The sequence below is a fragment of the Oryx dammah genome, unplaced genomic scaffold (assembly GCF_014754425.2).
Source record: "Oryx dammah isolate SB20612 unplaced genomic scaffold, SCBI_Odam_1.1 HiC_scaffold_13, whole genome shotgun sequence".
NCBI lineage: Eukaryota > Metazoa > Chordata > Mammalia > Artiodactyla > Bovidae > Oryx > Oryx dammah.
This window is the reverse complement of record NW_024070197.1, coordinates 328459-353104: the sequence shown is the minus strand read 5'-3', so window position 1 is coordinate 353104 and position 24646 is coordinate 328459. Positions and strand designations below refer to the sequence as shown.

Genomic DNA, 24646 nt, shown 5'->3' with positions numbered 1-24646 from the left:
GTCTTAGAGAAAAGGGAGGGAGAACAAAAAGAACAACAAACGGGAGGGGGAACAGTGAGTGCAGACGAGTAGGTGAGAGAGCAGCCACTCCCCGCAAGGATCTTAAGAGGTGCTGTGCAAAGAGGACACTCATGTTTCAGCAGATGGTGGATGAATGGAGACTTCCAACCAGGCCCAGGAGGTTTCAGAGCGGGGGAAGACTGAAGCAGGCGTATCAAAAGGGCAATTAAGTGAGCCATGTTTCGGTGAGAATAAGGGAGGTAAGAGGGAACCTGGGAGTCCTGGACACACGAGGTTGTATGATAGGTGGTGGGGAGATAGGGAACCCTCCTAGGAGGAAACGCAAGCCGGGACCCTTTTAGGACAACCTTTTAGAAGTCCAGGAGGCCCTCTTAGAAATATTTTCCGGGGACTTCCTAAAGTAGTCCAGTTGCCCAGTGGCTAAGATTCCATGCTCCCAATGCAGGAGGCCTGGGTTCGATCCCTGGTCAGGGAACTAGCTCTCACATGTCACAACTAAACACGATCCTGCATGTTACAACTAACATCTGCCACAGCCAAATGAATACATAAAACTTTTAAAGAGAAATACTTTTTTAAAAATACTAGGCTTGGTAATATAGTTACGGAAGAACTTACCAGGATGCATGTGGAATATTGTATATGACTTCCAAAACCCTCTGGAGTCACTAAATCAAGAGAATCTGGGTTCACTCAAAGTGTATTTCTTTGGGTATTAGAATACAATTCCCATATATTGGCAGTACAACTCTTGATACATTAGATTGTTTTCTCTTACAGAGATAATGCTGATAACTCTAGACTCTTCAATGATCTTTGCAAAAATCACATGAGAAATCCAATTAATTTACCCCTGCAACATTTATTGGGTTAACTATACATTAAGGTAGGGATCAGATGTTACCACCTATATAAGCACCAGCTATAGGCATCAGATAGTGAACACAGCATCCCACAATACCAGCAGGCAACTGCTTCTCACCCCCTGGAGCGTCATGGACCCCTAGAGAACTAGATGAACCTTTTATACCCTGGGTTTCTAACCAATACCACTGAAACCTATCCAGGAAGGACTGTTGGTCCCAAATTATAGCCCAGCTTTAGGGAAACAGAGGAAATATTTGTGAACCAAAGAAACACCACCCAAGTCCTCCTATTCATCTTACCCCCTCTTTCCACTCTGAGCAGAGAAACTTCCTCACTTTATGAGATGATTGATGATCTCTCTTCCCTTCTGAGTCCTCCCTACTATCAAGCAATCTTTTCATCTAGAGAAGATGAGGAATCACTGCATCCCAGGGAGACCTTGAGAAATGGGGCTCTCCTGTGCAGAGGTGTTTCTTGCCCTCTGCCTCATGAAGGGTAATTCTAAACCCATCGAGGGGCATCCTCTGACTTGCCCAAACCTCCAGCGAGTCCTCCAGCCCCTGGTTGACTATAATCTTCAGGGATGGAGGTGGTGAAATTCTTGGGAAACCAGAGCCCAGAAAATGCAGTGATTCTCAATGTCCAATCTAGACTTCATATTTCAAAGGGAGCTTTGCTCTCATATTACCAGAAATTCCACAGGCAAAGAGCCAGGTAACTTTCTCATTGTTTAGGAATTTGATTTTTATTATCAAATATCTACTATAAAAACAGTGAAGAAAATTTTTAAAAACACATTAAGGGAAAAAAAAAAAATCACTGCAGAGGCAGCGTAACACAGTGGTTATAAACATGAACTCTGGAGTCAATCTCTCTACTCCTAACTAGTTGTGTGTCCTTAGATAGGTTTCTTATGATCTCTGCCTCAGTTTCCCCACTTGTAAAGTTGAGATAATAATAGTTCCTATCTTATAGAATTAAGGGGACTGAATAAGTTAATATCTGAAAAGTATTTTTTAAAAAGTCTAGTACATGGTAACTGCTGTATGTGTTTGTAAAACTTAAAATCTTATTAGGTTAATTTACCCATGAGTGTTTCCAGTCCTTATGCAAATACACTTTTCAGATGTTCTAGTGGATATGTATATACAGTTTTGTGTCCTTTTTATTCCTTTATGTTATGCGTTCTGACTCAGTGTCCATAATTATAACTTATGTGATTGCCTAAAATAGATTACAAACTAACTGTCCAACTGCAGTAATGAGTAAACCATGGACACGGACACACTAGGTTATGAAGTATCACCTTTTGTTCCAAGAACATCAGTCTCATACTTCTGCACAATAACCTTTCCATCATTAGTAATCTCATTTACTACTCTTTTCTAAGGCTAATCTTGATCAACAGTAAATATCCCATTCAATACTATTCTTTTCTTAAGTTCAGGTTTAGTATTCCTTATTCTATTCTTAAAGGGCACCCAGACCCTCCTCTTACAATAGCACAATCTGTGTTTCCATCATGATGCACAAATGTTATTGTAAAGCTTCCATTCAATACTCCAGCTTGATGCTGGAGTGTATTTCCAGTTGAAAATACTTTTCTAAGATAAAGTTTTTCCCATAACAATGCACTCTGAGCCACAAACAGTAGAGATCTCTTACTAATAGACGTTTCATTCCCTATGTTCATGTTGCTCAAGTAGGATTCCTGGTGAACCATGAGGGGAGTCTGGAGTTCTCTTCATTGTACTTATTTGATTTAAACAAGGGCTACATAACTGTGGAAGGCTTTTACTTATTCTTTTCATTCACAGGTTTCTTCTATGAAGATTATTTCTACTGATTACTAGAGGGAGAAGTCTTACTAAGCTCTTATTAAATTTCCCCGCTTGATTATACTTATAGGGTTTTTTTTCAGTGTGTTATCAAGTGTACAATAAAATAAAGACCTCATCAATTCAATTCACAGAGTTTCTCTTCACTATGAATTCTCTGGTGTTGGAGGAGGGCGGAGTGACCACTAAAGGCTTTTCCGCAGTTGTTGCATATAAAGCGTTTCTCTCCACTATGCATTCTCTGATGGATAATAAGAGAAGAATTCTTACAGAAAGCTTTCTCACAATGATTACATTTGTAGGGTTTTTCTCCAGTATGGTTTCTCAGATGTACAATAAGGGAAGAACTCTCATTAAATGCTTTTCCACACTCATTACATCTATATGGTTTCTCTCCAGTATGAGTTCTCCGGTGAGCGATAAGATGAGAGCTACAGTTAAAGGATCTTTCACATTGATTACATTTGTAGGGTTTCTCACCAGTGTGGATTCTCCGATGAGCAACAAGGTGACAGCTCTGGCTGAAGGATTTTCCACATTTATTGCATTCATAGGGCTTTTCTCCAGTATGAGTTCTTTGATGTCTAACAAGGTGAGCCATTTGGCTACAGGATTTTCCACATTTATTGCATTCATAGGGCTTAATCCCAGAATGAATTATTTCATGTTTAGTGAGGGCTGAACGTTCTCTGAATGCTTTGCCACATTCCTGACAGTTATAGGGTTTCTCTCCCGTGTGAGTTCTCTGATGGGCAATAAGATGGGAGCTCCAGCTGAAGGATTTTCCACATTCAGTACATTTATATGGTTTTGCTCCAGAGTGAGTTCTTTCATGTTTACTAAGGGCTGAGTAATCCCTAAAAGCTTTTTCACATTCATCACATTTAAAGGGCTTCTCTCCAGTATGCATTCTCATATGGGCAATAAGATGAGAGCTCCAGCTGAAAGATTTCCCACATTCAGTACATACAAAAGGTTTCTCTCCAGTATGAGTTCTCTGATGCCCAATAAGATGGGAGTTCCAGTTGAAAGACTTCCCACATTCATTACATACATAAGGTTTCTCTCCTGTATGAATTCTCTTATGGACAATAAGATGGGAATTCCAGCTGAAGGCTTTTCCACACTTATTACATTCATAAGGTTTTATTCCAGTGTGAGTCCGTTCATGTTTGGTAAGGGCTGAACGATTCCTGAAAACCTTCCCACATTTATCACATTCATAGGGTTTCTCTCCAGTATGAGTTTTCTTATGTTGGATAAGGTAAGAACTCCAAATGAAAGATGTCCCACAGTCATTATATTCATAAGGTTTCTCTGTAGCGTAAGTGCTTGTATGCTGTGTAAGGAAGGAGTCATACCCAAAGACCTTCTCCCACTCATTGTATTTATATGCTTTCTCTACAGTACCAATTTTTTGATGTTCCATAAAGGATGAAAAGTAAAAGATGTTTTCATATTCTTTGTAATCATACTGGTTTCCTCCAATATGAATTCCCGGATGTTCATTAAATGATGGGCTCTTGTTAAAGATTTGATGGCATTCCTTATATTCATAGAGTTTTTCTCCTGTATGCATTCCCACATGATCACCAAAATGCAGTATATGATTGAAAGATTTAACAGTATCAGTGCATTTTAAAAGATTATCTCCAGTTTGTACCCTTGCAGGGTGAACAGGCTGCATGGACTGGTAGAAGGCTTTGTCATACTCATTATTTTCACAGGTAATCTTATCAGTATACATTATGGCTGAGTTACATCTCCAACTTTCAGCATTTACATCAGGCTTATAGAAATGTTCCACTTGAGAAACTTTCTGAGATGGAACAATGCTTAAGCTCTGGCTACACCCTGCTCCAAGTTCACAGAACTCAGAGCCTCTTTGAGATAGTATCTGCTTTTGCATGAAGACCATCTGCCTCATAGCTGTACTCTGGTTCATGTGATACATTTCTAATTGGTCTTTACATCCCAAAACTTCTAACCTGGAGAACCAAGGATCATCCCATATGTATCTCTCCAACTTCATGCTACGAGACTGTTCCTCATCCAATATGCTCTGTGTTGGGATCAACGCTTTGCTTTCAAGATTTTTCATCCATTCTGAAATAAACAGAAAAAGTCCATGAGAGTATAGAGAAACAAATTCTAAGAGTAGGGTGGACAAGGTAAGATTTATTGTCCATGTTATTGAAAAGACAAGTGTGAACTTGTTTCCAAATACACTGGTAACCCAGAGAAAGACCATAACAGGAAAGAGGAAAACAGTAAAGAGTGAACGTGAGTAGTTGCTAGAACACAAAATGTGTGCTGAATATGAATAGAACCCATTTAGGAACACTTCCCCATGTAAAGGAGGACTAGAATAAGGGTCTACTGAAAGCCTGCACCTGGTTTCCTCTGGACTTAGAACCACACACCTTACCCTCTGTCGATGCTGCTCTGTAGTATTTCACTGTAACAATCCATTACCCCGAGTTTAATGCTTTCTGAGTCCAGTGTGTACTTCCAGCAAATTACTGAACTTGGGGGGGTTGTCTGGAGGATCCTGACACATTTAATACTACTAAGGTGAAAAAATAATAACTGGTTAAGCAAAAGACAGATGAACAACCAGCCCCTCAGCAACTAATATTTAAATTATTAAAGCGTGTCAATTCATTTCTATGTTATAATGTCCTATTGTTCTCCTATTTTGACATCTACCAAAAAAAGGAGGGGTGTTAAGTGAAAGTATCACCAACAAGGCATCAAGCCTTATTTCCTATTCCACAGAGTTCACTCAGTAACACAAAACCATCTGCCCAAAGGGCAAAAATCACAAAGTTTAAGGGCACTCCTGAAGTTCTTTTAACACTGCAGAATAGTTTGCAGAGTGATGGCAGAAGAGAAGACTTGAAAGCCAGCATACTGCAATGGAAAGGCACAGGAGTTATAGTCTGATAATCTGTATTTAATTACGGGCTCTGCCACTCTCCTTAGGTGAGTTTTCTGAAGATTGAATGAGATTGTAAAACCAACAAAATGTCTGGCAAATTCAAGATGTGGAAGCCACCTATCATCACTGCTGAGGTATCAGTCCTCCAACAACGGAAGGGTCTTTACTAGTCTCCTATTGCTGCTATAACAGATCACCCATCTCACAGTGTGAAAGTCAGAGGTTATAAATGGCTTTCACTGGGCTAAAATGAAAACAGCTTTCCTTCAGAAGCTCTAGGGGAGAATCCATATCCTTGCTTTTCCCAGCTTTAAAAGCTGCCTGCGTTCTTTGGCTTGTAGCTCCTCTTTCTATCTTCAAAGTATATTCTTCCTATTTCTGCTTCTGTCAATCATATTGGAGTCTCTGATACTCACTCTCATAAGGATCTCATGATTACAATGGGCCCATCCAGACACTCCAAGATAATCTTGGCATCTCAAAAGATTCCTAGTTTAACTCACATCTGAAAAGCCACGTTGGCCATAGAAAGCACCATGTTCAGCTTTGGATGTGGACATTTTGTGAAGGGAGGAGGGTATCATTATTCAACATACCACAGTGTCTAAAAGCTACAGGAACCCAATATGGACCTAGACCCTTGTTTTCTTCAGGTTTTTCTGCTTTCTTCACTATGTACTATTTTCCCCTTTTACTACCCAAGTCCATCACAACAGAGAGAGATTCTACTCTGCTGAAGAACTGGCATTTATTATCAATTTTAAGCTTAGCTCCTAGAAGTTAGAGAGTCCCTCTTTGTGCTCAGTTGTGTCCAATTCTTTGTGCCCCCATGGACTGTAATCTACCAGGCTCCTCTGTACGTGGGATTTCCCAGGCAAGTACACCGGAGTGGGCTGCATTTCCACCTCCAGGGGATTTTCAAGACCCAGGGATCAAACTTGCACCTCCTGTATTAGCAGGCAGGTTCTTTACCTGCTGAGCCACCAGGGAAGCCCCAGAAGTCTGGGAATGATCTTCAAATAGCTTTTGAATTTTCCCAGTAAAAACCTTTTTTAAAATGGTAGCTGACCAAGTCACTGACCAAACAATTTCTGACTAGCTTTACCATCAGTATTTGTGACCTGAGCATATCTTCCACCTGTAAATTATAATCTCTGTGATAAGAGGACAATCGAAACCCTATACATCACTGTGACTGTGAGGCTGTAGATGCTAAGCAGGTGGGAGGCCAGAAAAGGAAACCAGCACGACAGAAGCCATCCAGGAAGGTTTCACCCACACGAAACGACAGGAGCTCAGCCTTCGAGCATGGCTCAAGTACAGACTGCCAGAATGGCACAAGCAGAGGCAAGCTGTGATGAGCAAAGGCACCACACATCCCTAAGGGTGCCAGCTGAGTAAACTCCAGGAATCAGGCAGGAAGTAATGAGAGAAAAAGAAAATAGAGGAAAATGGGAAGGTCTTGAAATCGAGTCAGGTATTTAACAGGTAATGCAAGTCATTGTAGATTTACTGGCAGAGACCTCATAATGGAAAACTTCAGGGATGTAAATCTAGAAATGCCACCTGAGAAGCTCATAATAAAAATTTACTCAGCAACTTGAGCTGGATGAGGAGAGAGATTACTTCTTAGAGAGGAAAGAACAGGGAGTCAGGATGACTTCCCCATTTCCAGCTCCAGGGACTCACAGAAGGCTGAACAAGGAATACACATCAGGAAGACGGGGACACCAGCCAGAGGGAAAGCTGCGATTCCTGGTTCTATCAGTAGCACGGAGACAGCTGAGAGGATCTGCACGGAGGCAGAAGTGCAGGGCTGGAGCTGGTGGGGCCACAGGGCTCAGGATGACTACTCAGAAAGGTCAGCACAGAAAAGCTTCTGGGAATTACGCCGCCTTGGTACAGGGTTTCAGATCCAGACGGGGGCAACAGGCAAGACTCCACAAAAGCCCACTTCGTTAGAGTGGACAGGAAGACGTCCATCTTTAGGATTCAAGAGAGAGCACAGTATATTGTTAAATTAAAAATAACAAAATACAGAACAATGTGTACTCTATTTCACCTTTGGAAAGGTGAAAAGTAACTATGTGTGCCTATATGCTTAACCAAAGCTGTGCAGTGACCCAGACAGTTTATTCAAGAATAGTTAATTTCGATAGTAACAGATTTGTAGCATTTTAACTTAGCCTAATCCCATCTCTGACTCCTAAACTGAGCAGTAGCGGTGAAAAATAACATCTCATATTTCTGGTGCTGGAGGAAACAGAACAAAGCTAGAGCTTTTTCAAAGCCTCACTCCTAAAGAATAGTCATTATCTGAGCTGTTTGGTGGTTCCCAGAAAGATCCCACTTGAAAGGCTTGTGGGAACTTCCACATACTTACTCCCAGGAAGTAGGGATCTGTCAGACATTTCCAGGCAAAGTTTTAAGAAGTCTTTTTTATTTTTTTAATTACTGTCTGAGATGATGCAAAACGGCTGGGGCAAACTATATACAAACCAAAAAATGAAAGGAAAAGCTGAGGAGTGAGATATGCATAGGAGCTTTGAAAAGTTCTAACATATTCCTGGGAATCTAGAAGGCCATGTGCATACGCACTGTAGTTAAATTTTCAAAACTCAAAGAAAGAATCCAGAAAGGAACAAGAGAGAAGCAAGTCATCACACACAAGGGATCCTCAACAAGATTAACAGCTTATTTCTCATCAGAAACCAGGGAGGACAGAAAGAAGAAATGTGTCAACCACGAATTCTATATCTGGCAAAACTATCATTCAAAAATAGAGAAATCAAGATCTTCCCTGATAAAACAAAAGGTAAGAGTTTGCTAGTAAAGCTGCCCTATGAGAAATGCTAAATGGAGTTCTTCACACTGAAATGAAAAGACAATAACTCAAAATACAGACCAACAATAAAGGTAACTACACAGGTAAATACAAGACTGTATAAATGCATTTTTATTTGTTTCCTATCTGACTTAAAAGACAATTACATAAAATCCAAACTAAACTGCTGCAAATTAAGATGTTAATTATAATTCCCAGGAAAACCACTAATAAAATAACCAAAAATTTATAGTAAAAGGAAAGGGGTTACGTTTGTGTGTTTCTGTGTGTCTCTCTGGAGGATAAGAACAGTGTGAATAAGTATAAATGAAACTTTCTTTCACTTACCCATTTTATATAGCTTTGAGTTTTTAAATCATGTAGTTACATTATCTGTATGAAACAATCACTTTTTGCTGGGGTGTTTTTTTTTTTTTTGGAAAGAAGAGTCTGTGACTACAAGGATACAAGTTTTACAATAAAAAACTAAAAAGTAGGTAAATGAATGAGAAGTCTTTTTAGACAAAAGGGACAGCAGATAATATGAGAGGTAAGGAGGGAAACTGCAGCATACAAAAACTGCTACCTTGTTAAGAAGGTGGGCATCTTTGCTCTGAATATAGTACAAGGGATGAAACTCCTTGGAAGGAACCATGATGCTATCTGAGGACGTGAACTCCTCATAGCCTCAGCCCTTTTCTCAAAAAGTAGGGCTTGGAGGAAGGTTCCTCACTCCCACCTGGGGCCTGCTCTCACCTGGACAAGTGCCTTGAAGAGGATATGCTGGTTCCATTGACCATGGCTCTTCTCCTTGCTCCAACAGGGAGATGACCTCAGGCTTGGTGATCTGATTCCCTATATGAAGAGGAAAAACATGGACTTGTGTAGTCAGGTAACCCTCCTTCCCCTACTCTTTGCATGAGTGACTTCACTTCATACTTTATGATCAGTAGGGACTCCATCCTTGAACCTCAGGGCTCATGATCACCTCGGCCCTCCTGAGGCTCATATAGGATGGTAAACAGGGAGAGTAGAGGGTATTGCAAGGACAGCTTCATTCATTTGGTCAGCCAGCAGCTTACCTACAGACAGCAGGTGCCCATAGGTCTCCAGCATCACGTCACGGTACAGGGTCCTCTGAACAAGGTCCAGCTGCCCCCACTCCTCCTGCGTGAAGTCCACAGCCACATCATTGAAGGTCACTGGTTCCTAAAAGACCAGACATGATCCTCTTCAACCTGGAGACACCTCTCCCTGCCCCTCACTCCATCTAGTGTTTTCTGGGGAGGGAGTAGGGCTGACAGCGTTGGGGAGGAAACAGGACATAGAGGAATTGCCCTAAATGTATTCAGCATTCTGACTGATGTGGATAAGGTCTCACTGGGAGCCAGCCAGGGCCCTGCATTTGAGATGTACTCTTAGGAAAGTGGATACCTGGGCTCACAGTAACCACAATAAAAATGAGCAGCTCTCTGCCAAGTCTTGCTCAATTCTAGTAACACTGGCTAGTATCTAGACAGTTCTTCCTGCTTCTCCAGAGCTGCAGACACTTAGTGAGACCAAGACTAAGACCAGGACCAGGATGGACGCAGAACATGAACGCTGATCACAAAGCAGAAAACCTGAGGCTGACATCTGCTCCACAAGTGGATCCAGGACCTGGAAGGGTTCTCTGAACATTCAGAGGCTGCCTTCCTGGGCACAGAGAGAAGTTTCCACTCTCAGACTATTTCTGAGGACAACCTCCCAAGGACTGGAGGTGGGGTGGGCCAGGACTAAGCAGAGCTGTCCAAGCCAAGGAGAACCACTAACAGTTGCTATCAAAGCACTTTGATTTCTAAAAAGTTCAAACTGACGTTTTTAAGAAAAAGAACCAGGAATACCCACTAGAAAAATTAAAGGACGTCTGATTTTTGCAACGCATGCGTCCTGTACAGTCATTTGAAGCCATCAAAGTGAGTCTCAGGTATCTGGGCACTTCCAGGGTGGGGCAGGGGTACGTCTTCCCTCATGAGGGCAGTGGGGAGTGAGCTGTGTGTTGTGGGAGGCTGCTATAAACCCCACAGCCCGTGCTCCTTTTGATGCCTCTCTCTTGGCCTGTCTCTCCACTATGGTCCTCTCCCCCAGGTCCCTCAAGACAAACACTCACTGAATGGACACATGTGGAGTGCGCTCCCCCTCACAGCATCTGGTGAACCCCTACAAAGCGTGTTAGACACTTCTCTTCCAACCACATATGGCCGCCTTCCTCCCGTCCCTGTGGGTCACGGCTCATAAACGAAGCCTGTCATCTCTGATAAGGGCCAGCTCTCATGCCGGGTCTTCAGTGTAGATTTCTCTACTGGTCTGAACTGCTCCCCCCACCCCCTTCACACAACTGGCTTGAAACACAGAATTGCTTCTGGTCCAGTGATTCTCTTACTTCAAAAAACGTTTACAACCTCCTATGGTGAAACCCTCCTAAAACTCGGACTCCTCAATGACAATGGGTTTTCCTCTTGAAGACCTGCCCAGGTCTCAGTTTTCTTAATGGCAGCTGCCTCTACATTTTTGGGTAATGTAAATATTTTTACTTAAATGTGACATTCAGGTAGAGAAGTACACAAAACCTAAGTGTGCACAAAGCATGAACTCACTGTACTTCCAGAGTGATACACTCAGGGGTGTTAGGGAAATTTTTAAAAAATAGTCTTGTTTAGGCTTCAGAGACAAAGCAGAACAGGTCTCTGACCTTGCTTCTAACCTGTGTGGACAGTGCCCTGACTGGGAGTAACTGCATGCTGAGATAAAATGAGGGCGGAATCTTGAGGTCCTTGAGCCCCTGGAGGGGGCCTGGCCAACCAAGCCCCAGCTAAACCCCAAGCCCCAGCAACATTCCGAGTTTTACAAGACAACACAAGCAGCATTGACATGAAACCAGGCTTGCAGTTTGGTCACATATTGGTGATGCTATCAGTTTGCCTCCGTCCTTGGATTATAAGCAGGAACCTGAAGTGCAATCTCTGAAGTCTCACCCACAGGGTGGACGTGCTGCCTGGGACCCTTTCCCAAATGGGACTCCAGATGTGCTGTGACTTGTGACTTCCCAGCACTGTTTAAGTCTGGATGTTGGTCAAAACCCAGTTTAGTGGTGTATCCTCTGCTCTATTTCTCTTTTAATGTTAGTATATTGAAAGTAAGGTAGGCAATTCTCTGACAAATATCTGTATTATTTATTTGTATATAGCGACTGGCTTATTTTGTTAACAAATCCTTTGAACCTGACACGCAAGTGAAAGCTTTCGGCAAAGCAGGGGGCCCAGGCAGGAGGCCATGCTTCCTGCCCAGGGTGCTCTTAGGATGCTATCTCCCTGGAAGGTGGCACCTACTTACATGGCTTCAAAGTTCAGCAGTCAACGACATCCAAGCCCCCACCCTGGCAGCAGTCAGGCAGGTGGAATGAGCCACAAGTTTATCTCCCACTCCTCCAAAGACCCCGACAGACCCCCACACAAATACTTAAAAAGGAACCACCACTGTTAACAGAGACAGAAGGAAAACAATCACGAGAAAGAATGCACCACCCCTAATAAAACAGTGGACCCTGGCACTCTGGCGATGATCAGTGATGCCTGCTAAACTACAGGCGAAAAGCAGACAGGGAAATTTACGACGGGGGGATCAGGCTGACTACAGCTGCACTCACTGATCCATCACATCGTCTGGAAATGGGACAACATACAACTTGTGCCCACCGACGCAGCACGGGAGGGACTCGGCACCACCTACCAAGGATTCTCGCCCAAAATAGAGAGGCCGGAACTGCTCTCGCTCCAACTCCATTATCCATCTACGGGAGACAGGATGAAGGAGCGCATCCAAGGACATCACAAGGGCGAAATCAGGCAAACCAACAGGACAGGCAACCTGGCTTCATCAGCACATGAAATGCATGCAATGTGCCATCCCTGCTTGGATCCTGATCTGAGTAAACCAACTGCAAAAGATATCTTGGGGACAAGTGGGGAAAACTGAATGCAGGCTTGGTACTAAGTAATACTAAAGAATTACTGTTTTGTTGGGTGTGATAAAGGTATTGTGTTCATCTCCTAAAAGGTGGGTATGTCTCAGACATAAACATGGGTGAAACAATGTAAATATCTGGGCTTTGCTATAAAATACATTTTTTCCTAATACTGGACTCTTAAAAACACTTATTTTTTAAAATTTATTTTTATTGACATATAGTTGATTTCCAATGTTGTTTGTAACTGTTGTACAGCAAATTGATTCAGTTATACATATATATACATTTTTAAAAAACACTCTTTTCCATTATGGCCTATCATAGGATCTAGCTTTTTTTCTTTTTAAGGTATCCAAATAGACGCAAAGGCAGAAAGCTGAAAGGTGACATTTGCTAAGGCTGATGAACATGGATGTCTGTGGTCAGCTGAATAATGGTCCTGCCAAGACGTCCACGTCGTAACGCTCGTTACCTCAACATGGCAAAAGAGGCCAGCTACAGCGATGTGATTACATTACGGACGCTGAGATGGGGAGAGTACCTTGGACTATCCAGGTGGCTCAGTGTCATCATGATGGTGCTTACAAGTGAAGGAGGCAAGAGGGTCTGCATCAGAGAAAATGAGACAATGGAAGCAGAGTTCAGAGTGATGCAAACTGGAAGGAAGGCCCACGAGCCAAGAAATGCAGATGCCTCCAGAACCGAGTAAAAGCAAGGGAGCCAATTCTCCCCTGAGCCTCCAGGAAGATAAGAGCCCTGTTGTCCCATTCTAGACTTAGAGCTCCAGAACAAGAGAATAAATTCATGTTGCTCTAAGTCATTGTTTGTGGTAATCTGTTATAGCACCACAGGAAACTAATAGGTTTAAAAATCACCTAGCTTTTAATATTTATTTTTATTTATTTGATTGTGCCAGGTCTTAGTTGCAGCATGTGGGATCTAGTTCCCTGACCAGGGACTGAACCTGGGACCCCAGCACTGGGAGCACAGTCTCAGCCAAAGTCCCCCAAACCACCTAGTTTTAAAGAAAAGCCAGTGAAGAAAAGAAGCCATCAGCACGTGGTGGTCCACACATTCCTGTAAGATGGGGCACAGAGGAAAGTGTGGCTGACCAATGAAACACCAGAGACCCCTACCCTGCATGTGAGAGGGGGCTGCAGTGGGAGCAGCACCCCAGGAGACGCTCTAGGCTCTGGGTTTAAATGCCACTGAAGTCAGGAGAGAAAATCAGGCTTAAAAGTCTGTACTCAGGGCACCTTTGCCTGTTGCCCCTCCTCCCTGCCAGCCACTCTATCTGATGGGAAAGTGTGTAAGAGGTTCTCAGGTTGCCCAGGTGAGTGATCACCCTGGAGTTGAGACTCCCTTCAGCCCAAAACAGGGAGAGAGGAGGGTGTCTGTGGATGACCTGACAGTCAGCTGTATACCCAGGAAACTCCAAGTAGAACTGACCTGGTGATCGTGGCCCACCCAGGCCCATGCAGTTTAGAATGAGACTTGTCAGGAGAGACAGAAGAGAGACAAGGAGGCAGTGGGAGTCAGGAACCAAAGCTGCTCAGCTGCACCGTCACACAGTTCTCTGGTAAACACACACAGATCGGAGGACCAAATATCTGCACAGGTGGAGGCCGAACTTAGCACCCAAGGGGACAGAAAATCCAGGGTGCAGTCACATAGAACTTTCAATTATCTGAAATTCTAATCCCCAGATTGGAAAGTTTCAGTATAAAACAGAACAGGATGATACAAGAGGCTTGGAGTACAAGAATCCACAGAATACAAAGACAGAAAATACAGCAATCAGGTCAGGAGGTCATATAAATAACCTCAGGAAAACAATACAAAGGGGAAGGACAGGAAGGGATTTTGTCTTAAAATAAAGGACTTCTTTACATAAAATGCTAGCCATAAGCAAAAACAAATACATTTGAACCTGCTGGCCAATAAAAGCAGAGATGTCTCTTAAAAAAAAAAAAAAAAACAAATACACCTGACAAAAATATACCAAAAAACATTTCCCTGATAAAAGACACCATAAACTTAAAGAGGAGAGTGAAAAAGTTGGCTTAAAGCTCAACATTCAGAAAACTAAGATCATGGCATCCAGTCCCATCACTTCATGGCAAAAAGATGGGGAAACAGTGGAAACAGTGGCTGACTTTATTTTTGGGGGCTCCAAAATCACTGCAGATGGTGATTGCAGCCATGAAATTAAAAGATGCTTACTCCTTGGAAGGAAAGTTATGACCAACCTAGATAGCATATTAAGAAGCAGAGCCATTACTTTGCCAACAAAGTTCCATCTAGTCAAGGCTATGGTTTTTCCAGTAGTCATGTATGGATGTGAGAGTTGGACCATAAAGAAAGCTGAGCACCAAAGAATTGATGCTTTTGAACTGTGGTGTTAGAGAAGACTCTTGAGAGTCCCTTGGACTACAAGGGGATCCAACCAGTCCATCCTAAAGGAGATCAGTCCTGGGTATTCACTGGAAGGACTGATGCTGAAGCTGAATCTCCAATACTTTGCCCATCTGATGCGAAGAGCTGACTCATTTGAAAAGACCCTGATACTGGGAAAGACTGAAGGCAAGAGAAGGAGACAACAGAGGATGAAATGGTTAGATGGCATCACCGACTTGATGGACATGAGTCTGGGTAAACACCGGGAGTTGGTGATGACAGGGAGGCCTGGCGTGCTGCAGTCCATGGGGTTACAAAGAGTTGGACAGGACTGAGCGACTGAACTGAACTGAAAGTTAAGACAAGCTATAGACTGGGAGAAGATAATCTGTATACAGCAAAGACTCAGGATCCAGAAAGCATGAAATGCTTATATATCAAGAGTCTACAGAAATCTAGAGATGGGAGTGAGACAGAGAGAGAAGGCAATACAGATGACCAATAACTACATGCAAAGATATCCAGCCCCACAAGCAATCAAGGACATGCAAAGTAAAGTAATACATTTTCTTGGTTTCAACGTAAGCAAAAATTAAAAGACCCAGTATTAATATTGTCAAGTGGCAGCAAAGATGGAAACAGACACCTTCCCTCAGAGTGGGGAGACTGAGAAGGGGCTTTGCTCTTTCAGAACCACGTGTCAGCACTGGTCACACTGACAACACATATGCCCTAAAACTTAGCAAAATTCTGCTTCCAGGAGTATGCCTAGATAAACTTACATGTGCACCCAAGTAAAACTGTAATGTCCACACAGCTTTGTTTGAAATAGGAAAGATGGTAGAGGGAGGGAGGACTTAGAAGCCTATCCACAGAAGAGATGAATAGAGCGCATGTCTTTGATGGGGCAAAAAGAAATGCACCCGATCTTTCTACTCACGTGGAGAGACCTCAAAATTGACCTTGAAAGGCAGAAAGAAAACACGTATAAAGCACTGTTAAAAATTATGATTATTTATTACCTTGTATCTACAGTTTATTATCTACATGTATCATACTATCTACATAGTATGAAAATGGACTTGCTGTATACATATTTTCAGTGGCTGTTCTCAGGAAGGGCGGGAGAAGAATGTAATTGGGGACTAAAAAAGAAAGCAATACAGCCAAACAATTGTTCATTTGGAGTGATGGGAGGGACCCTGTCTGGCTTATCACTTTTTAAGTTTTTCTATAGTTATAGAATTTGTCCAAAAATTCTAAATAAAACATATTTCCAGAGTTGAGAGATGTCATCAAAATTGAAGGATCCATGGTCTGCCAGACAGAAAAAAAATAAAAGACCCCCAGCAGAACATGCCCCAACATTAGGGCCCACAATTCATGGAGGCCTTAGGGACACAAAGGAAAATGTAAAACTGAGGCTGGTAATGAAACATAAGGAAGAGATGGCAGGAGACAGGCACCCAGCCTCACCAGCTGTGGAGAGAAGAGGCAGGGCTGGGAGAGGAGTGTCACTGTTACCCAATGTTCAGGAGCTGGGTGACAGGGCAGAGAAGGGCCCATCTCTAGGTAGGAATGAGCCCTTCCAATTCTCAGGTAACCCTTACCTGAATTCCCATCTTCCAAATTATCTGCCATGATGAATTGCAAAGATATTTCACCCAAATTCTTGTAAACATTTTTGGACAGATGGCTTTGCATACACGTGTAAGCGTTTATCTAGACATTCTAAGGCCTTTATGAAATCTGATACACCAGCCACACATCTAAACCACGGGAGGATGCAGAGGGTGATGAGCTGGGTCTCAGCTGTTTGCCTGGCAGTATCTCATCTGATTGCTCCTGAATTACCTGAATTCTCTGACCACTGGCCCCTTCATGGAACCTAGTGAAATTCAGATGGACTCTTCGGCATCTTCAAAACTTCATGATTTATTGCTATTTTAGGGCAAGCTCTTTGCAGAGAAGGAAAATGTAACTAGAGTGTGTTCATCCTTGAGACAATCAATGATGGGAGCAGAGTATTCCATTAACTGATGTCTTATATGAAAGTTTATTGTGCAGAAAACTTTGGTGGATTGTTAAGAAGGAGTTTAAGAGTTTCCACATTTGGAGTGGCTGGGGTTTTTTAATGGGCTGGAATATTATTATTTTCCCTATTCATCAGAATAATGGGATCTGGACTGCCACTAGCTGAAACTTACTAACCAACATGTTTCTAAAATCAGACTATACCGATAACAAGGGATAACAGCCATTTGATGTTTTTACCAGGTGAATACTTTATTTCAATAAATATTTAATTTGGAGGGAACAGAGGCGGAAGGGGCTCTTGTCTGTGTTTCTGAAAACCTCACTTAATACAAAACTCACATATTCAAGGCTTGAGTTTCCCAGAGGGAAAGATCCAAAGTGAGTGTGGAGAGAGGGCCAGGAGTATGTGCTTATAAATTACAACTCTTCAGACACTGGAGGGTGGTGTTATTTGAATTCTCCATTTTATTTTCTTGGCATTAACTCTAATAATTCTCAGAAACCCTCACAAATATTGCCAGCTAAGTGCAGCACAGTGGTTATTAGAACTTCATAGCATTTCACTGCAGCTAACTTCTATTCCCAAGCAACTGATCCAGGGCCCATCTTTCAACCTAGTCTAGCTTCACTACTGATTATGTTACAGAATGTAAAAATGACTGCACACTGTAACAGCAGCAAACATCAGCCACTCAACTTTTGATGCCAGACAACCACCACCCTGCATCACGTGATTCAGGCCTTGCCTCCTAGAGACAGCAGTGCTGCCAGGCGAGGACGGCACACTTAGGACAAACTTCACCAGTCACCTTCTAAACTGTGGGAGGTTTTGCTGATTTCTTTTTTAACTTAGTGGGAGACACAAAGTTAGGCAAAGATGTTATTAACATTTTTATATCACAGTATCTCCCATTTGCTTGATTCATTATTGTGACTTAGAAATGAAAAACCTAAATATAGTAATGGAACTATTTTTGTCTTTCATAGTAGAAAGTTATTAGGATACACCTAAATTCAAAGAATTAGAATAAAAATCTCTCATTTAGAAGTAACCCTTCTCTGTGGCTGAGACAGTAAAGAATTTGTCTCTGCAATGCTAGAGACCTGGGTTTGATCCCTGAATTGGGAAAATCCCCTGGAGAAGGGAATGGCTAACCACTCCAGTATTATTTCCTGGAGAATTCCAGGGACAGAGGAGCCTGGCAGGCTACAGTCCATGGGGTTGCAAAGAGTTGGACACTACTGAGCGACTAACACACTTCTAAGAAACTGAAACATTAAGTTAAAAATGGCTATTTCATGGCATTGAAACATGTATACTATCATGTAAGAAACAAATTGCCAGTCTATGTTCGATACAGGATACAGGATGCTTGGGGCTGGTGCACGGGGATGATCCAGAGAGATGATATGGGGTGGGAGGGGGGTTCAGGATTGGGAACTCATGTACACCCGTGGTGGATTCATGTCAATATGGCAAAATCAATACAGTATTGTAAAGCAAAATGAAGTAAAAATTAAAATTTTAAAAAAAGGCTATTTCTGTGTCATGAGAAAGAAAAAAATTGATAAATGATAATCACATCAATAACCTGTCAAAACATGCTAAGTGACAGAAGCAGACACAAAAGGCCATATATTATATGGTTCCCTTTATATGAAATGTCCACAATGGGAAAACACAGAGAGAAGTAAATTAGTGGTTACCAGGAGCTGGGAGTTGGGGAAACAGGGAGTAACTACTAATGTGTATAAGGTTTCTTTTTGGAGTGAGGAAAATTCTAGATACAGGTGATGGCTGCAGTTCTGTGAATATACTAAAAAATCCACAGAACTACATACTTTAAAAGGTTGAACTTTACGGTATGTGAATAATATTTTCATAAAACAGTTATAAGAAAATTCTTAAGTGGCTGCCTCCAGTAAAGAGGCTTCGCAAGAGGGGAGGAGGGGGATGACACCTCTCCAACATCAACTCTGCTGCTCTGTTTCTCTGGGGAGCCAATCTGGTGCCCAAATCATCACAAAGCCCTCCTGCTTCACCTCCTTTATATGTACCAGATCTTGCTTCCAGGTGCTGATCAGACTGAAGCCTGACTCGCCAGCCTGCTTTCCAGTCCCCTTCTTTTCACTCCCCTGCCTGGAACATCCTTCCAGCTACATTTTAGACCCTGGTGCTTCTGGCTCCCAACACTTCTGCGGCTCCTTACTACAACCAGGATGGAGCCCCAACTCTGTGGCAGGCATTCGGGATACAGCGAGGTTTTTCCTGGCCTTCTCGGCCTAAAATCAAATTACGGTCAGCCTTCACCCAGATGCGGGCCACGCAGTTGTGTCCCCGTGGTGCTGGAGAAGGCAGATCCCTCTCACCAGGCTATGCCCACCCGGTTGATGTGCCCCCTTCACCTCTTGGTTTAGGTGCATCCTATCTCCCAGGCAGCCTCCCTCTCCACAGCAAAAGGACCCCAGCGGCGGCACATGGCCTCTATGCAGACTCTGTCCCACCTCCAAGGCATCCGTTGTGCTCAGCTCCTCCAAGGCTCAGGGCCTTTCTAAGCACTTCAGGCCTGTGTCCTGAATCACATGTACAGCACCAGGCAGATGGTGAGGCCTCAGGAGCCGACTAAACCACCCTGGAAAGGGGCCTGGGAGCTCCTAAGGATGGGGGCTCACAATTGACCTTGTTCCCCTCCCTCAGCACAGAGCTCAGCAAATAGGACCAATGTGAGTCAGGCACTGAATATATGGGGAAGGTGAGAGGGAAAAGGGGGAGGGGCCTGCTTGCCAAAAGGGACTGACCCTTATCTACCAAACAGCCCACAGCACAGCTGGGGCTCAAGGACTCTGAACAGGCTGGCTGACAGTGAGGCTCCAAGTCATGGAAAACTGAATTCTCCCTACCTATGCTCAGAAATCAATCAACTTCTGGCTGATTCCTTCTCTATCCAAACCTTAGCTGTGGCAAACTGAGGAGCCATATCAGCTGGGATGGTCAGGGACACCCTCAACACCTTAGGAAGAAGGCAACCTGTCAGATAAAAACAGAAGCCCCATCTCACCTGGGCCTGGGCTGTTGGGAGCCCTGGGGCCCTCCTCCTCTCCTCGGCAGTCTCCTCCACTTGCCAGGTCGAGTCCTGAGGGCACAGAGCTGGGAGGGGGGAAGTGAAGTCACAGAGGCAGCTCTCTCTGCCAGAAGTGGCCCACCTGAGTACTACTTCCAGACCCTGTCCCTCCCTTTTGGGCAAGGGAAAAGATCCACTTCCTCACATTACAGATGAAGGCTGTGGGATCCAGAGAAGTTAAACAATAAATCTAAACACATGGCCCATGCCCTGGTGTCCTGAGGGACTGTCATAGAGAAAGTGCCTGTTCACGGCCTTTCTGGGTCGGAGCCCCAGATGGCCACCCATGCATTCTCATGCATCCTGTTCTGGAGATGTCATTGCTAGATTCCCCATGGGTGTGTTCAGATCCTTCCCTGTTTCAGCTCTGCCAAGAGACGGATCTGGACCAGACCCCCTCTCCTCTCCCCACCAGCTCTGATTTCCAGCAATGGCAGGTTACTGACGGGAGAGACCACAACATAGTAACCAATGTGTCTGATGAGGAAACAGGGTCTTGACTTACCCCAGGAGGCCCATGGGTCAACAGTCGTCATTCCCCAGGACTGGTCCATAAGGACACCTACACCAGAGGGGCAGGTTAGGACAAGGAAAATAAAGGACTGAGACACTGAGCCTAGTGACTAAAGGCTGCTGCTGCTGCTGAGTCGCCTCAGTCGTGTCCGACTCTGTGTGACCCCACCGACAGCAGCCCACCAGGCTCCCCCGCCCCTGGGATTCTCCAGGCAAGAACACTGGCGTGGGGTGCCATTTCCTTCTCCAGCGCATGAAAGTGAAAAGTGAAAGTGAAGTCGCGCAGTCGTGTCCGACTCTTAGCCACCCCATGGACTGCAGCCCACCAGGCTCCTCCATCCATGGGATTTTCCAGGCAAGAGTACTGGAGTGGGGTGCCAGTGACTAAAGGCAACAAGATGGAAAAGGAGACCTGTCTCACTAACGTGCACAACAAAATTCCATAAATAGAGCCCAAAGACGTGTGGGGAAAAAAAAAACATAAGCTAGATTTATAGCAAAAATGCACAAGTGGGTCACTTTCAGCAAATTTATTGATATGATACAGCTACTGAACAATTAAGAACAACTCCTTAAGTGGCTGGAGAAGTATCTGATAAAACTGAACATCATTTAATTTTTAAGAAACATTACTGGTCTTTTGATGTCTTTAATGACAGATACATGAAAGATCGCTTAAAAATAAAACACACTACTGACACCACTTAATGCTGTTCTTAAATTATAAACCAACGCTATACAGTGACAAACAATAATACAAGTAAAAAACATGGTGATGGTAGAGAAATTTTGGTTGTAGATGACTTTCTTCCAAGAAATTCCACAAATCACCAGAAAAATCTTAGAACTAATGACACTTCTCAGGAGAGAACTATAAAATACATGAAAATTACATTATCTTTTATACAAACAACCAATTAAAAAACAAAACAAAACAACCTCACTCAGTTCTAATTCTGTACCAAGATAGAGAGACCCCCTCCAATCCCAAAAACCCTTAGCCCCTCTACAGCTCTGACCCCTAGCTACAGCAGGTCACCACTGGGGAAGCCCAGAAGAAACAGGATTTGTACTCACCCCATGAACCCCACGGGTTGATGGCAGCCATCTTGCAGGATCAGTCCACCAGAAGCTTGCCCAGGAGCAGTGGATTTGGGTGATTATTGAAAACCAACTGCAAAACCCACCTAATAACAAAAGTAGGAAAAGACAAAAAATGGTTTTTCTCAAAGACAGTGGGAATAAGAACACATCCACAAAAACAATAAAAGACTTCTACAGAGCACTGAAAGAAAACAATTTACAAGTCAAAAACAAATTCCTGAAGGAAAATGAAGAATGACTCGGGTTAGCTGAAAAAAGGGCATGGTCCAAGACGAGGGGGGAGAAATTTGTTAACAGTTCTCATGAGACGGGTACTGACAACCACGAGGTAGCTTTTCTATTGATTTAACAAAAATTGTTGTAAAATCTACCTACAACCTTCATATGTAAGTAGTTGCCCAGAGCTGAGGGGAGGGAAGAACGGGCAAGTGGCAGCTTAATGGTTCAGGGTGGGTTTTTTTTTTTTTTTTTTTGCGGGGGGGAGGGGTGATAAAAATGTTCTGGAATTATATAGTGATGATAACTGCAAAACGCTCTGAACGCACAAGAAAACTACGGACTTGTACGCTAAAATAGTTAATTTTAAGTCACGTAAATCTTATTTAGGAAAAAAAAATCTGTCTCTTGGTGCAGGGGCCAACAGAAAACGAGATGTGGAGGCCAGACCAACCCAACCCCCTAAATTCTAGACTTTTATGCAAGTTCGGCGACCTCTCGGAGGGCACCAACGCCACCTGGCAGAGCTCTGCGAATTCCTGGGAGCGTGTATAAAGCACTGGAACGCCCAATGGGCACCGGGATCTGCGCCCACGCTCCAAGCTGGCACAGTAAATATTCTGCACGCTTGGGTGCAACTTGACAAAGTCGTCCGGTCACTGCGCCTTTAAAGGAGCCCCGGGCTGGTCCCAAGCCACTTTTGACTTCCCTCTGTGACAGATGAGAACGGGTTCTCACGAGAAACGCCCGTCGGGAAAGACAAGGTGGACTCCTGGGGGCGATCTCGGAGGCGTCCTCGCCACCTGCCCTCTGGCCGCTATCCCAGACGTCCTCCGCACTCCCGCTGTGGGCGCGATGCTCACAGCGCGTCCCGGTAACGGCGGACCTCACCTGGATCGCAGCCGCCGGCCTCCCACCCCTGCTGACCAGGGACCCCTGCTCTCCGCGGGCAGCGAGACACCCTCGCGCTCGCTTCGCCGAGGGCGTTCGGCTTTTGTTGCGCTCACATTCGTCCCGGCTCGGCCGTGAGCTTGGGGTTCCCGCCCGGGGGACAAAGGCCCGACGCGCGGGGCTCACCCGGGCCCTCCCAGCCGATCCAGCGCCTCCGCAAAGCCAGAGGCGGGCCGAGGGACCTGCCCTGGCGGCGAGCCAGCCGCCAAGTGTAGGCGCCGCCTCTCCCCGCCCGTTCTCCCTATCCTTCGGGCCAGCGGCAGCGGCAACAGCAATAACCCCACCGCCCGGGCGACCGCTTCACCTCAGCCGCGGACAATGGCGGCCTCTCCCCCGGCGTCGATGGGGACGCGCCGCGCGGGGTACTGGGAGTGGTAGTTCCCGGGGCGCGCTTCCGGTTGGACCGGAAGCGCCTTCTTGGCAAATTCCCCAAGCGGCGCTAGTCACGGGTTCCGCCTCCTAGGGACTTACGGGGACAGCAGTGTCCGAGGCCTTGGCGAGGCCCCGCGCCGGCTAGCGGGTGGGGGAGCTCGATAAATCGCCGCCCGGCGAGCCTCAGTTTGCCTGTCCCTAAAATGGCAGCTCACGGTAGCCGCACTTTGTAGGAACTTTGTTGAAGTCTGTTGAAGCGCTTTCCTTTTCATCAGTAGTTAAAGAGTTGTAAGGAAGGGGCTGTTTGTTATGTACCCTTTTCGGACGAGGAACCTAATTTTGAGCTTCTGCTCACATATGAAGCCCTACCCCTTGTTACGAATTGAATTTGAGTCTGCTGAACCGAGGCCTCCTTCCCAGGAAAGGAGTTAGAAGGGACCCTTGCCCAGAGAATTCTGGCCCTCCTGGCCCCTACTCTGTACTCCTCAATTCGCCTCGCCTGTTAATTTGTCCACCCACGTTTCTATTGTTTAGTTGCAACAACAGTAAGATGGTCAGAGTGAGTGACGGGTTGGAGAGAGCCTGCGGGCATTAGAATGGCTCTGCTGTGAGCCAGGGCATGGGTCTGAGGAGAGCAGCCATAGGCCCTGGCCGCGTCAAAGGATCACTCACTATGGCTTTTGTGAGAATAGGCTCAAGAGGGTGAGAGAAGGACCGTGATGACTTTTGAACCAATGCAGTAATCCAGGTGGATGGGAATCAGTGGTCAGATTGTGGACAGATCAGTATTTTAAGGGTCGCGCCAACAGGCAGGGGGTTCCAGTTTGTGCATCATGGGCTGCAGTCCAGACCCTAATATGGAGAACAAAGCGTGGAGAAGGCCTCTCAGTGCAGAGCTGTTTACCAAGGGTGAGTGGAGAACGTGTTACAGGTGTGTGATGAAGCTGCTTACCTTTTGTCCAGGCCCTCTCCTATTTAAGTTACGGGAGCTTGCTGGATGGTACCCTGTTCTCTCTGAGTGATGGGGTGGCCAAGACTGGGCTAAACAGCCATTTTGGATGCCTCTATTACAGAAGTCTGGCGTGTGTCTGAGCTGTTACTGAGGTTTCTGAATGGGACAAGACCAGAGCGGTAGTAGAATCTCTGCTCTCCGTGGACGTGCTTCCTCTGAGAGATGTCCAAAATGTGATCACCCCATGGCAAGCGAAGGGCTCCAGCTGGTTCCGTTTCATCATAGCCAGACGAGAATGAAAGGTAAAGGGAGCTTGAGTCAAGGACACATTATTTGGAAAAAGTAGGGCATTTTATCGGAGAAGGCAATGGCACTCCACTCCAGTACTCTTGCCTGCAAAATCCCATGGACAGAGGAGCCTGGTAGGCTGCAGTCCATGGGGTCGAGACTGAGAGACTTCACTTTCACTTTTCGCTTTCATACAT

The 24646-nt window shown here is 44.6% G+C and overlaps 1 protein-coding gene across 3 annotated transcripts; it reads right to left on the bottom strand.

The window, feature by feature from the left end:
- Positions 1-705: 705 nt before the first annotated feature.
- Positions 706-23193, bottom strand: ZNF606 (zinc finger protein 606). 3 transcript variants are annotated; one of them, XM_040251736.1, is made up of 7 exons: positions 23142-23193; positions 21644-21753; positions 20559-20615; positions 19991-20079; positions 9574-9700; positions 9248-9346; positions 706-4832 (listed from the first exon to the last, which is right to left on the bottom strand). In XM_040251736.1, exons 2-7 carry the CDS (start codon positions 21672-21674, stop codon positions 2845-2847), a joined length of 2391 nt encoding a protein of 796 aa, XP_040107670.1. In that variant the 5' UTR covers positions 21675-21753; positions 23142-23193; the 3' UTR covers positions 706-2844. The 3 variants fall into 3 exon arrangements, with proteins under 3 accessions (XP_040107670.1, XP_040107671.1, XP_040107672.1); XM_040251737.1 differs by having other exon boundaries at positions 22778-23190; XM_040251738.1 differs by lacking the exon at positions 23142-23193 and adding an exon at positions 22964-23133.
- Positions 23194-24646: the final 1453 nt, after the last annotated feature.

What these genes read in the sequence shown, in the direction of transcription:
- ZNF606 (XM_040251736.1), bottom strand. Translation starts at nt 21,674, where the DNA reads ATGGCTGCCATCAACCCGTGGGGTTCATGGG. An exon ending in TCCCAACAGCCCAGGCCCAG is followed by an intron (nt 9,701 to 19,990) that starts GTGAGATGGGGC and finishes CTGGTCTTTTAG; the next exon opens with GAACCAGTGACCTTCAATGA. An exon ending in TCTTCAAGGCACTTGTCCAG is followed by an intron (nt 4,833 to 9,247) that starts GTGAGAGCAGGC and finishes TGTTTATTTCAG; the next exon opens with AATGGATGAAAAATCTTGAA.